Genomic DNA, 14,650 nt, shown 5'->3' on the forward strand with positions numbered 1-14,650 from the left:
CAGCATAATCCAGGTTTCAAATTAAAGGTAACACTTTGAAGTTTCATGTAGACTATTCGGATTATATATCAGGGGTAATTACACAAAAGTTCCTATTTTTAAACCATTATAAAAGTGACATTTATTTGCTATTAAAATTGGTACAATAGTCCCCTTCACAAGTATATATAGATGTAGCATGTTGAAATCCACACCTACACTACTGTGATGGTATACACATGGAAGACAGAGATTTAAAAAATGACCCAAAAAACATAGCTTGGCTAATGCCCTTTGAAAAGGACGGTTTTATTGAGCTTCTGTGTAATGTACAAGAGAGCGTTGTCCACAAGGCCATCAAAGCGGACAGGAAGGTAGCTGTGGTCATGTACTAGTGCAGGAATGTCAGCAAACGGGGATGGAAGATCTTCTCCTCCTGCTTACACATTATATAACCTGCAGAAACAAAAACAAAAGTGACCAACAACAATTCACAGTGTATAAGATTGGTATATCAATATGTGATTAAATTTCAATGATACACATGCCCTTTGAAGATGAGCTGGAAAGTTGAAAATGTTTGGCACAACACCATCTTTAAGTTGTCCAAATGAAACTAATACAAACTTATAAAAGCTTTGAGTCAACAACAATCTTGTAATACTATTATGTCATAGCAAAAGTCTGGCATCTTCCTTTTAATAAACCCAGCAAATTCCTGTAACATAATGTAAGATGTGTTGACAGACCAAATCAATGTGAAATCATGTTAAATTCTGCCTCTTCCACTGATGTAAAGTTGCTAGTTAACGTTAGCAGCTAGCTAAACTGTAACGTTAGCTGCTAACTTACTAACGTTAAGTCTCACTTTGCAGCTTCTTGTTATTAGCCAGCTAACGTTAGGCTAATAATGAAAATACAACAACACTCAGATTGTTGTTATTAGCCAACTAATAACTACAACCACATCCACAAGGATTGTAATTTACACCAAAGATTAATTGTCATACAATCGTTATTGGTGCCAGTAAAACCTATATAATTGACTAATAGTCTCAGCCTTGATAACTTGCGCAAGTAGCCGTGATGCACAACTATGCTGCATGATTAAGTCATTTTTCGACAAGAAAATCTGCAATTTCGACATGTTCAAGCATCTACAATTATAGCCACGTTCATAATGTTTGTAAGAAACCAAACTGTTTGTAAATCCGTCAAGAATTCAGTGAGATAAGAGTATTTGTGTTCGTGCTGATCACTCACCTTACATTAGGTACCACAGAGCATAGATATCCATAATAAAGGCTAGATGTCTCGTCCGCGCTGCTGGCCAATGGGGGTCGACCTCCGCACGTGGCGGCCATCTTACCACAGGCAGCTCGCTCATTCGTAGCATTGTGTTTCAATGGCGCATGTGCTGAAATAACCATAACTTCCTCAATTGTCTAACTATTCTCAAACTGTTTGGTTTGTTAAATAAAAGTCAGACATGTAGTTGTGATACTGCGCACTTAGGAATAATTATAACCATGGTATTTCATATGAAAAGAACATACAGGTGCAATAAATATACACATGCACAAGGTATTTATGTTAAATCAATATATGCTAATAAAACTCAGTGTACAGAATGGCAACCATATATATATGGTCCCAGAAATATATATATATAATATATATATATTGTATATATAATATATACATATATATATAATATATATATATTTTATATATAATGTATATATATAATATATATATAATATATATATATATATATATATATAATATATATATTGTATATATATATATAATATATATATATATAGTATATATATAAAATATATATATATATAATACAAATAATATATATATATATTGTATATAAAATATATATATATATATATATATTATAATACATATATATATATATATAAACACTTTTATTTGAGTGTGATTAATTATTTCACAGTCCTAATTTATTTATATTTACATAAATACTTTTATAATATAAATATTACTGTTATAATAAATTTGAAATACCGACAAAAAAGGCTTATTGTGTGGCAACCTCTTGGTGTAGAATCATAGCCTGGGTGCCATTCCGAACTTAGTCCCGCCCACAAGGTTTGAGTTCGGGGAAGTTCGGTCTGGCTCTGCTCCATAGTAGCGCGAGTATTAAAGCCCACTGTCAGGCGATCCAATCAAATTGTCAGGGCGGGCTTTATACGATGATGGACAGATGATCAAGAGTAACGTTATCAACCACGTGACCAAAGCGCGCTTGGGTGACAACAATAATGGCTGCCGCTGGAGAGTTTGGGTGAGTAGATTCTGCTATTAGGTCTGTTCTAGAAGATATCGACAGAAAATTAATTTTAAAAGAGGAACAGAGAAACGCGATCAAGGCTCATCTTCTTATTCTAGGCGTGAAACTGCACGCTTTGATTTTTGTGGACAACAACTATGCCTCGCTTAAGATACGTCACGCACTCCGTTGCTCTTATTGGTTGTAGATCTATCCAATTGAGTACAGAGGCATTTTTTTTTCCTGGTTCGTTCAAAACACGCCCCATAATCACAGCTCTATGGAGCAGTATCAGACTCATATTCTGACTAGAATTGAGTAGGACTACGTCAGGCTAGTAGAATCATAATCCAGGTTTCAAATTAAAGGTAACACTGTGAAGTTTCATGTAGACTATTCGGATTATATATCAGGGGTAATTACACAAAAGTTCCTATTTTTAAACCATTATAAAAGTGAAATTTATTTGCTATTAAAATTGGTACAATAGTCCCCTTCACAAGTATATATAGATGTAGCATGTTGAAATCCACACCTACACTACTGTGATGGTATACACATGGAAGACAGAGATTTAAAAAATGACCCAAAAAACATAGCTTGGTTAATGCCCTTTGAAAAGGACGGTTTTATTGTGTTTCTGTCGCATGTTGTTGCTCTGTAAGCCAAGGTTGGTTATTTTGGCAATGTGGTGCAGCCTTAACTTAAAAAACAAGGACACAACCAATGTTAACAGCGTATGGTGGTGGCTGTCTATGCCATACTGCGTTTCTCCGATGTGCTCTCCAAGCACAAACACATCCTCTGACCCTATCCTCTTCCGTACAATGTACACGACCTCTAGCACTTTGATGGGCTGTGATCGTCTGGTACATGAGGTCTGACGAAGAACCCACTCTGCTGCCCTGACTACCATCACTGTGCCTTCTGATGGAATCACCAGACCTCCATTGTTTTTTAACTTCAGCAGGTGGTAGCTCTGGTCCTTGATGGCAGATGCAGCATCTGTTACCAAGCTGGCACGGCAGACATCACAGGACAGCTTTTTCAGAGCCCGTCGCACAACAAATCCTGAAATAAGAGTTGGTATATTAAAATAATTTATAATAACCATGGGGAAATTAAGGGAACATTTATCTTTTTGGGCCATTGGGATATTGATTTCCCTCAGGTTTTGACTATTGGCACCATCGGTTTTAGGCAAAATCAACTTTTAGTCAGCCTTTACCTGAAATGTACACGAGAGCGTTGTCCACAAGACCATCAAAGCGGACAGGAAGGTAGCTGTGGTCATGTACCAGCGCAGGAATGTCAGCAAACGGGGATGGAAGATCTTCTTCTCCTTCTACTGCAGAGGACATACAGGTGCTGGTCATAAAATTAGAATATCATGAAAAAGTAGATTGATTTCAGTAATTCCATTTAAAAAGTGAAACTTGTATATTATATTCATACATTACATACAAACTCATATATATATATTTTGATGATTACAAATGACAACAAATGAAAATCTCAAATTCATCATATCAGAAAATTAGAATATTACTGAAGACCAATAAAAACAAAGGATTTATAGAAATGTTGGCCAACTGAAAAGTATGAACATGAAAAGTATGAGCATGTACAGCACTCAGTATTTAGTTGGGCCTCCTTTGGCCTGTATTACTGCAGCAATGCGGCGTGGCATGGAGTCGATCAGTCTGTGGCACTGCTCAGGTGTTATGATAGCCCAGGTTGCTCTAATAGTGGCTTTTAGCTCTTCTGAATTGTTGGGTCTGGTGTATTGCATCTTCTTCTTCACAATACCCCATAGATTTTCTATGGGGTTAAGGTCAGGAGAGTTTGCTGGCCAATTAAGAACAGGGATACCATGGTCCTTCAACCAGGTACTGGTAGCTTTGGCACTGTGTGCAGGTGCCAAGTCCTGTTGGAAAATGAAATCTGCATCTCCAAAAAGTTGGTCAGCTGCAGGAAGCATGAAGTGCTCTAAAACTTCCTGGTATGTGGCTGCGTTGACCCTGGACCTCAGAAAACACAATGGACCAACACCAGCAGATGACATGGCACCCCAAACCATCACTGACTGTGGAAACTTTACACTGGACTTCAAGCAACGTGGATGAAGTGCCTCTCTTCTTTTCCTCCAGACTCTGGGACCTTGATTTCCAAAGGAAATGCAAAATTTACTTTCATCAGAGAACATGACTTTGGACCACTCACCAGCAGTCCAGTCCTGTTTCTCTTTAGCCCAGGCAAGACGCTTCTGACGCTGTCTGTGGTTCAAGAGTGGCTTGACACAAGGAATGCGACAGCAGAAACCCATGTCTTTCATACGTCTGTGTGTGGTGGTTCTTGAAGCACTCACTCCAGCTGCAGTCCACTCTTTGTGAATCTCCCCCACATTTTTGAATGGGTTTTGTTTCACAATCCTCTCCAGGGTGCGGTTATCTCTCTTGCTTGTACACTTTTTTCGACCACATCTTTTCCTTCCCTTCGCCTCTCTATTAATGTGCTTGGACACTGAGCTCTGTGAACAGCCAGCCTCTTTAGCGATGACCTTTTGTGTCTTGCCCTCCTTGTGCAAGGTGTCGATGGTCGTCTTTTGGACAACTGTCAAGTCAGCAGTCTTCCCCGTGATTGTGTAGCCTATAGAACTAGACTGAAAGACCATTTAAAGGCTTTTGCAGGTGGTTTGAGTTAATTAGCTGATTAGAGTGTGGCACCAGGGGCCATCAATTTTGAACCTTTTCACAATATTCTAATTTTCTGATATGATGAATTTGAGATTTTCATTTGTTGTCATTTGTAATCATCAAAATTAAACAAAATAAACATCTGAAATATATGAGTTTGTATGTAATGTATGAATATAATATACAAGTTTCACTTTTTAAATGGAATTACTGAAATCAATCTACTTTTTCATGATATTCTAATTTTATGACCAGCACCTGTATCTACAGCTGACAGGCTAGTCGAGGTATCAATGACAGCTGGTAGGGACTCTGTGTCATCCTGTGCAGTCACACTGTAAAAAAAAACGGCCTCATTTTACGGTAAAAAACTGGCAGCTGAGTTGCCAGAAGTTTACCGTCTTTATACGGTAAAATTCTGGCAACCAAAACTGCCAGTTTTTTACCGTATTTCTAAAATACGGTAAAATTCTGGCAACCAAAGCTGCCAGTTTTTTACCGTATTTCTAAAATACGGTAAAATTCTGGCAACCACAGCTGCCAGTTTTTTACCGTATTTGCTAAATGCAGGATTTTACCGTATTTTTAATATACGGTAAAATTCTGGCAACCACAGCTGCCAGTTTTTTACCGTATTTGCTAAATGCAGGATTTTACCGTATTTTTAATATACGGTAAAATTCTGGCAACCACAGCTGCCAGTTTTTTACCGTATTTGCTAAATGCAGGATTTTACCGTATTTTTAAAATACGGTAAAATTCTGGCAACCACAGCTGCCAGTTTTTTACCGTATTTGCTAAATGCAGGATTTTACCGTATTTTTAAAATACGGTAAAATTCTGGCAACCACAGCTGCCAGTTTTTTACCGTATTTGCTAAATGCAGGATTTTACCGTATTTTTAATATACGGTAAAATTCTGGCAACCACAGCTGCCAGTTTTTCACCGTATTTTGTAAATGCAGGATTCTACCGTATTTTTAAAATACGGTAAAATTCTGGCAACCACAGCTGCCAGTTTTTTACCGTATTTGCTAAATGCAGGATTTTACCATATTTTTAATATACGGTAAAATTCTGGCAACCACAGCTGCCAGTTTTTTACCGTATTTGCTAAATGCAGGATTTTACCGTATTTTTAATATACGGTAAAATTCTGGCAACCACAGCTGCCAGTTTTTTACCGTATTTGCTAAATGCAGGATTTTACCGTATTTTTAATATACGGTAAAATTCTGGCAACCACAGCTGCCAGTTTATTACCGTATTTTGTAAATGCAGGATTCTACCGTATTTTTAAAATACGGTAAAATACCGTACTTCCTAAAATATTTAAAAAAAAATAAAATGTGGTTTTGCCGTAGTAAATACGGTCATGCTGACTGAGGCATAATATCTCCATGAGTGAAAAACACATCCAGACTGGATGATATATTGACATTTTATTGTAAACCCTCCCCCCCAGAAAAAACTTATGGTAAATTACTGGTCTCTGTTCCTACCAGAATTTTACCATACAAATTATAGTACAACACACAAGGAAGTGTAACTTGTCAAGCATTTCTATACAGAAAGTTATAAAGAAAATAATTTCTAATTAAACAAAAATACAGATTACGAGTAATCCACTTAAAGAAACAATTTCTATTTAAAAAGTCAAGTTAAAAAAAGAACTGATTCTATTTTCTGTCCAGTTTCCTCACGGTATTACTGAGATCTGGAAAACAGAAACAAAACAAACATTATGTGTCCACATAAGAGATAACATATTGTAGAAGACAAAATGGTGATAAAAGGATTCTTGTTCTGGGTTGAGAGTCACAAGTCGCTGAGATCAGACGTTGCTCAGGATGGTTGTAGTCTTCCCAGTCACAGGTTGAAATTGAGACTCGCATGTTGTCAATCGGGTGTTTCCTCTCTGCTGGAAAACAAAAAGAAAAAGTTAGAAAGATGCACTACATGAACATCTTATTCGCTTAAATGTTTGTTTCACCTTTGTTGACTTGCATATGGACACAGGTACTTCAACCAGGTGGTGCGATCATTTCTGACTGAAAATTCAGTAGTTAAACCTTTGTTTGTTGTCAACAGGTGTGATCCTCTGGTCTGCAACCAGACAAAATACACAAACAAAAAACAAATAAAAACAAATATAACTGTTTTAGGCAATTTATGAAATAGATACTCACCATTTATCTGAGTCTCATGAAGGCCAATAGGTTGTCTTCAACCATTTATGTAAGTTACATTTCCTGCAAGCTAGCAGAAACAAAGCTGTAAATGTGAACACTTTTCATACAGGCAAACAAATTGATACAGCTGAGACAATTTATGCTAGGTTAGTTTTTCTCAGTCACTTTTGGTGCATTTCTCAAGTCATTGTTGGCATTTACAAAACAGTAAGCGCATTTCTCAAAACAATTTGTAGAAACAGGAAAAATAGCATTTGTTTGCTTTCAAAATCCTTAGTTCAGCTCTTAAAATTCTGTCTGTTAACATATCAGTGACTCAAAATAATAAGTTATAGTCTCTCTATGTACAGATAAGACAGTCAAATTGATTAGTCATGAGAAGAGACTACAAAAGGATCATTTACGCCAGTGTTTCTCAACCCTGCTCCTCACCACCCCCTGCTCTGCATGTTTTAGATGTGCCTCTACTCCAGAACAGCTGATTCAAATGATTGGATGACAATCAAGTACTGCAGAAGCTTGTTAATCATCCAGAGATACAATTCAGGTGTGTGGCAGAAGGGAAATACCTAAGCCTGCAGGACAGGGTGACGCTGAAGACCAGGATTGAGAAACACTGATTTACGCTTTTGCTATAATTTATTCATGGACCATGCCTTGGTGATTCAGAAAGAAAAAGACAGAAATGCAGAGAACAAAAAAAGTAGAAAAGGAGCCACAGGACAATCTCCTCAAGGAAAACTGTACAGTGCTGTAGAAATTACATTACATTTTAATTTCCATAGTCACTTTGTTCCTTAACTCCACTGAGGATCTTTTTTCCTCAGTGGGGTTAAGGAATGAACAGTAGGGTGGGAGGACCTCCATCAGCGTCATGTTGTGGGTCTCAGCCATGTCCTGATGTTGGACTGATGGAAACTGGCAGATGTCCTCAGCCTCTTCTGACTCTTCTTCTGCTTTCCTCCCAACTATTTCCTCCTCAGCCTCACTCCTCTTCTTCTCTCTGGCTGTTCACTCTGTCCAGATACTTGTTCATCAGTTCTCAGACATGTAACATTGTGTTGTGTTCTGACTATATAGAGCATAATGTTGCCAACTGATGGTTCACAAGATGCACCTCCAATCTGTTTCAGAAAACTGGTTGATCGTTGGTTGAGCTAATGGTTCATACACTGACCTGTTAGAGAAACTCAGGACTCACTTGGGAGCAATTTACCAATTCAGGACAGATTTAGAAAATAATAGAATATAAATTAATTAATATATGATTCACATTATGACAACTTTAAGACTTATGCATGTTAAGACTTACACAATGAACTGATGCTATTTTGGAAGTTGAGAATTCAACACAGACACGTTGTTGTCCTGTTGTCCTCATTTTCTGTATACACCCTTTATCCTCCGGGTCAAAATGACCCGTCTTCACTAAACCCCCAATATAAGCAGCTTAATTGAATTTTAAACACCAAATTCTATCTTGTATATTGTCACTCACCACAAAATGTGTGAATACTTGAGTTTTCCCTCTCCACTTGAATTTCTATAGCTTAAGAAAAAAAATGTGCAAAATGAGTTTCGAATGCATTTTTATTCATCACAGTGACTAATTTTCTTTTACTTTTCTCCAGTGAACAAGAGGATGTACAATACAAAAATATGAAAAATAACATAACCCATTCAACTAATTGGCACATGTAGGGCAGTATGCAAGTGCACAGTCTTTGCAGATATATTTCTTACACCTGCAGCACACAGTATGTGTTTTACAGTCTGAGGGCAGAACTGACATCTCTTCCTCTTACTTGGCTTAGCTGGGGAAGTGGCTGTGGTAGATGGATCCTCAGGTTGATCAGGAGCTGCTGCACTCTGAATAGCTTTCACAACTGCTGCTGAGGCTTCTGTGCGGGGGACATGCTTCCTTCTTTCAATGAGTGGAGTTACAAGTGCCTTTCCTAGCTGCTCCAGGAACACCCTCCTCTTGTTGTGCTTATGAGACATCCAGGTTGGGTTGATCTCTATCCAAATCACAAAGGCATTGTAGGAGGACACATCAATGATGTTGTGGAAGATGACCAGGGGCCAGCGGGCAGTCATTCTTCTGCAGCTATATGCTCCAATCACCTTATCTAGGTTGTCCACACCTCCTTTGTTTCGGTTGAATTCCAGGATAATGATTGGCTTCCTGTCCTCACGGTCACTAGTGTCGCCGTCTTTGTGCAGTGTGCTCAGAAGAACTACATTCTTGTTTTTCTTTGGGAGGTAGGAAACTAGAGTGGTGGTGGGTGTGAAGGCAAACTTTGAGGAGAAGACCTCTCTCTCCTTTGACCCAAGCAGTGCAGGTGGGAGCTCAGGCTTGTTCTTTCGAACTGTACCAACCATGGTGATCTTCCTCTTCAGGAGCTGCTGTCCGAGTTCATAAGAGTTGAAGAAATTGTCACATGTCACATTGTGACCCCTCAGTCCCTCTGTCACATCAAGCACAACTCGCAACCCCTGGTTCTTCTCTGGGCATCCACTGGTTGACTTCCCAGTATAGACTTGCATTTTCCAAGCATAGCTTGATTCGGAAGCCACCCATGACTTGATCCCATATTTTGCTGGCTTGCTGGGCATATACTGCTGGAAAGGACAACAACCTTTGGACAAAAGACATTAGCATCAGTGATTAGTATCAGTGTCACAGAAAACAGTCAAAGAAATCAATAGTGAAAATCACTTTTATTACAAATATGAAAACAGATTACCTCTAAATGGAACCAGTTGCTCATCCACTGTTACATCAGGCTCTGGATTGTAGAGGTAGGGTAACCGCTCCACCCACTTGTCCCATACCTCTCTTATGGCTGCAAGTTTGTCTGTCATACATCTTGCTGGTCTTGATTCACGGTCATCAAATCGCATCAGTCTTGAGTAGGTGTGAAAGAGTTTGAGTGGCATTGTGGCTCGGAAAATTGGCCTTCCACTCTCTGCTTACTTCTGCTACTGATTGATCTGAGACACAACTAAAACTTTGTAACATTTTATGGTTTGTAAATAACTCTGACCTTGATTTCAACTCCATTTGCCTCACGGGTCATTTTGACCTGAAGACCATCTTTGTACCTTTTTTTGTACAGCTTACATGGAAATGAGACTAAAAGCAACACTGAACTTTTTCTATTGTCTGGGCCAATCTAGGAAAAGTCTTAAAATCTCAAGTTAAAAAAATTACATTTAGGGGATTTTTTGGGGGGGGGGGGGGGGGGGGGGGGGGTTTAACACAGTGGCGGGTCATTTTGACCCGAGGACAACAGGAGGGTTAACATATTTTGATCAAGACGATAAAAGCAAATTACAATTATAAAAGCATAGAAGTGTACATCACCAGCTACATGATGTACAAAAGCAAAACTTGCAAAACTAATTTTTTGATGTGCAGAAGTGACACAGTAATTTGAAGATTGAACAGGTAGTTTTAGGAATTTCAATTCTGTTCTGAGAGATGCACCCAAACTGAGAAAAGCTGTAAAATATTAATATTTAAATTCTCTTATTTTAAAATCCTTCAACTGTCATGGACCCAGTGACTTTAGTGCAAGTATTTTGGGGGTGAGAGTCAAGACGTCAAAGGAAAATATTAAATAATATCTCTGATGCCAAGCTTTATACTTCTAAGTATTACCAAAGTATTGAAACAAAAGCTAACATGTTCTTCAGAGATTTAACTTGCATGCATGAACATTTCACACTCAAAGTAATTCAAATTAATTATTGAACCAAACTTGGAAAAAGTTGCTTCTGCCATTAACAATAACTTTAAGCACATGTAGTCTAAAGTAGACCAGAAATATAATCTATGCAGCCGTTCCTACAGAAACATTAATGGAAGTGTTGCATCTGTGAAGATTAAATGTTCCGTATAGTAAAAATATATAGCTGCAGTGCATATACATAAACAGCATGGCTCAGAAACTACACATTTCTTTGTCAGTTGGTTAAAGTTAGCTAACTTCAGTTAAAACCGTGAAAGGGACTCACCTGTGATGTGTTGCCCTTCTCCTCCTGAACGTGCAAAAATAGCAGAAATTTGATTTCAAAGACAGTAGCAGCATCTTGACAAGGACCAGGCTTACTGGGCTCTCAGCACCCTAGTTAGCAACCTTAGTTAGCACAGTGACTTTACTGTGTTGAGTTCAGGACACCACTACAGGAACAGAGTTAAAAGAATCTTGCTGCTGGTGCTGAAGGATCAAGCAGCAATGCAAACTAGATAATTATTTGTTTACATGACAAATAACAGTCTCCATTTACTGTAAACCCTGCTATTTATCACAATAACAAAATGAAAAACTCTCTAGACAAGGGGTCCCCAAACTACAGCCTGTGTCATTTGGTCTGGCAATGCTGGATCCGGCCTGCCTCCTCATACCAGAGAGCATTCAGTGTATTTTTTTCATATATTGTATTTTCTGGTTTGTGGATTTTTCTTCAACCACCAGGGGGCTCTTGAGCAGATGTTAAACTAACTTTCCCTCAAATATATACTAGTCAGTCCCAGTCACCGTTTCACTCACGTTTTTTTCCATTTCCATTCTGGGTAAAAATCTTTCTATTTCATCCCTACTGACCGCCAGAGGCGGTGCTTCAAGCACTGAATGATCATTCTTGCGCATGCGCAGGTCGAGTATTAATGACAACAAAGTCAGCTGTGACCTGCCGGGGACCCACGTGACTCTATATAGTCACGTGGCACCCGGCAATCAATCCCTTTTGTTCTTCTCGCGCGCAGGTGTGTTGAGTACCGGAGTGTGGTCGTGTGAAGCTGGTTGCTTCTGTGTATACCACTAGTTTCCTGGCTGCTTGTTGCTGGTAGCCCCGTGACCGGGTTTGGTCGGAGCTGCGGGTAAGTCTCGCCCTCCAGGGGCTGCACAAGCTGCTTTCACCTTACCAGATCTGCGGTGACTGGTAAGTTTTCGTTCTTTTCTCAGCAGTAGTTTACTGTTCGCTTTGATTTGCCACGTTAATTTTGTGGCTCTTTTGACTCACGGTAGCGTTTCTGCTCGCGCTGAGTTGTTTTCAGTTTGTTTGCCTAAGCCCACCAGTAGCGTTTCTGCTCGCGTTGGGTTCTTCTATAGTTTGTTTATCTACACTCACCAGTGGCGTTTCTGCTCGCGCTGAGTTGTTTTCAGTTTGTTTGCCTAAGCCCACCAGTAGCGTTTCTGCCCGCGTTGGGTTCTTCTATAGTTTGTTTATCTACACTCACCAGTGGCGTTTCTGCTCGCGCTGAGTTGTTTTCAGTTTGTTTGCCTAAGCCCACCAGTAGCGTTTCTGCTCGCGTTGGGTTCTTCTATAGTTTGTTTGCCTAAACTCACCAGTGGCGTCTCTGCTCGTGCTGAGTTCATCTTTAGTTAATAATCGATTTGCTAGTGGCGTTTCTGCTCACGCTGAGTTTGGAATCTCTGCGGGGGTTTTCCTACAACGAGTCGCCAGTAGCGTTTCCTGCTCGTGTTGACTTGTCCTTGGTAGCAGGCTGATCACGCCTTTCAGCAGTATGATGCTGGATAATTTATGTTGCTCGACCTGTCTGGCTCCACTTCACCCGGATGAGGGCATGACTTGTGTCCCTCCTGCCTGGGTGTGGAACATCTCGGGGAGGCGCTGTCAGATGCCCCTTTGGGCCCCAACTGTCGGTCATCCCGGGCCGGTCCGGGACTGGATCGGTTGGCTGCACTGGAGAAACCCTACCGACTGGGGGGAAGCGCTTCGCCGGGGTTGCTGGGTTTGCCGTGGAGAAAGGGGTTTGTGCAAACGATCTACGGGGCCTAACCCCTTCGGTACCAACGAAGGGGTTGCTAGACGGCCCCGATGAAAAAAAAGGGAGGTTGTCACCAGATTTGGATCATCTCACTACTGAGGGGCCCAAAAATTTGAAAGCCCTCCTCCAGCCCTTTTTGGATGCTGGTGGTGCGGCACGGTCCCCCATACCGGGGTTTGGAACGTCAGCCCAAGGGGACGACGTTGTTTGTTTCGGGGCGGCCTCTGGCCCCCATTTCTGTGGGGGCCCTTCCCGGAGCGGGGCTCCGGGGCCTCTGGGTGGGGCCCTCCATTCCCTCCCAAGGATAGGGGGGGAGTCTGTAAATTTCCGGGGCTATTCAAAAACGGCCCCTTTGCCCTTTTTACAGTTAGTGTTCCTCGGGCCCAGCCTGCGGTTTCCCAGCGCTTCTTTGGGCGCAGTAGGGTAGAGACGGGCCCTTTGTGGTTCCTCCCTCGGCGGAGTATGTGCGGGAAACTGCATGTTTTGGGGTCAGACCCCAAAGGGCGTTTTCACTTTCTGACGCCCGGAGGGCGGGCCCTGGCAGCTATGCAGGAGGCACCCAAGGTTGGCTTGGGGCAGTTTCCCCAGCGGGGGAAAACGGGCATTGCCTCTCTTATAATCCCGTGATGAGGCCTTGGGGCCCCCAATCCCCGTTGTCCGCGCCCTCAGTCCCGTATTCCCGACGCCCTTCTTGAAAGGGCCTTTGGACTCTGGGGCCCGTTGGGCCGGATTGGGAACTCTCTCTCCCATTTTTGCTGGCCCTGTCTTCCCCCTTGGAATCGGGTTCCGTGGATCTTTCCCAAGGGCAAGGCCTGGTTGATGCATTTTGGGCGGGCCTTTTCTTATGACGGGGGAAAATTGGACGCAAAATCTCCACACTATTCATGCTCCCCGCAGGTCTTTTGGGCGCAGTCACCACTAACTGACCCCTTTTGTAGGAGGACCCCCCGGGGCCCCTGCCGTGGCCCCGGGGGGAGTTTTTTGGGTTTCAGCGGCACGGGGACCCCCCTTGGGGAACCTTTCGGCTCAGGCCTCTAGAACGAGGCAAAAAGCTGGAAGGGCTTCAAAAAACGTGATCCCCAAGCCAGTAAGCCCCCCCCACCCCCCCCCCCCGGGAGGGGGGCCTTTTAAGGAGGTTTTGTGTTCCTTCCCACTGAGCCCCAGGGTCTGTTACCAGGTAAAGAGATGGCCCGGGGCCTGCTTAAAAATTCGGAGGAACAGAGCTCGGGGCCCGGGCGGGGACGGGGGCCCTTTTCACCCCTTTCGACCCGCGCAGTCGGGCCCCGGCGCCCCTTCCGGGGCCCTTTCAAAGGGGCCCGGGGGACCGCAGATGTTTGCCTTGGGGCCCGGGGGGTGGGGTTTTTTTTCCCCCGGGGCGGGCTCGGGTTCTGGGTCCCCAAAAACCCCGGATTGTGGGTGTTGTCCACCCTGTCCCGGGGGTCCCCGTCTTAAATTCCGCCCCCCGGCCACCTTTCCCTGGCCGGGTCAGGATGAATGTGACCCAACGCCCCGGGGGAAGGAAAAGGCATAAAACCAAGAAATCTGCCCCTTGCGGGCCCAAAGGGGTTTTTTTTTTTTGGGCTATAGTGCCTGTGGACCCCCTGCTGGACCAAAGGGGTTTTTTATTCCACGTTTTTTCGGGTTTTCCGAAGAAGCCCGGGGGCCTGCTTCCAGTCTTTGG

The 14,650-nt window shown here is 42.0% G+C and overlaps 1 protein-coding gene across 8 annotated transcripts; it reads right to left on the bottom strand.

The window, feature by feature from the left end:
- Positions 1–6,456: 6,456 nt before the first annotated feature.
- On the bottom strand, positions 6,457–11,332 carry LOC119794108 (piggyBac transposable element-derived protein 3-like). Of its 8 annotated transcripts, none has more exons than XM_038301469.1 (6): positions 9,920–10,211; positions 8,978–9,811; positions 8,671–8,721; positions 7,170–7,239; positions 6,974–7,031; positions 6,457–6,898 (listed from the first exon to the last, which is right to left on the bottom strand). In XM_038301469.1, exons 1-4 carry the CDS (start codon positions 10,110–10,112, stop codon positions 7,184–7,186), a joined length of 1,134 nt encoding a protein of 377 aa, XP_038157397.1. In that variant the 5' UTR covers positions 10,113–10,211; the 3' UTR covers positions 6,457–6,898; positions 6,974–7,031; positions 7,170–7,183. The 8 variants fall into 8 exon arrangements, 7 of the variants coding, with proteins under 7 accessions (XP_038157397.1, XP_038157396.1, XP_038157395.1 ...); XM_038301468.1 differs by having other exon boundaries at positions 6,457–6,901; XM_038301467.1 differs by having other exon boundaries at positions 6,974–7,086.
- Between the last annotated feature and the right edge of the window lie 3,318 nt (positions 11,333–14,650).

The sequence above is a fragment of the Cyprinodon tularosa genome, unplaced genomic scaffold, assembly GCF_016077235.1.
Source record: "Cyprinodon tularosa strain WSP-4 unplaced genomic scaffold, ASM1607723v1 ctg468, whole genome shotgun sequence".
Taxonomy (NCBI): Eukaryota; Metazoa; Chordata; class Actinopteri; order Cyprinodontiformes; family Cyprinodontidae; genus Cyprinodon; species Cyprinodon tularosa.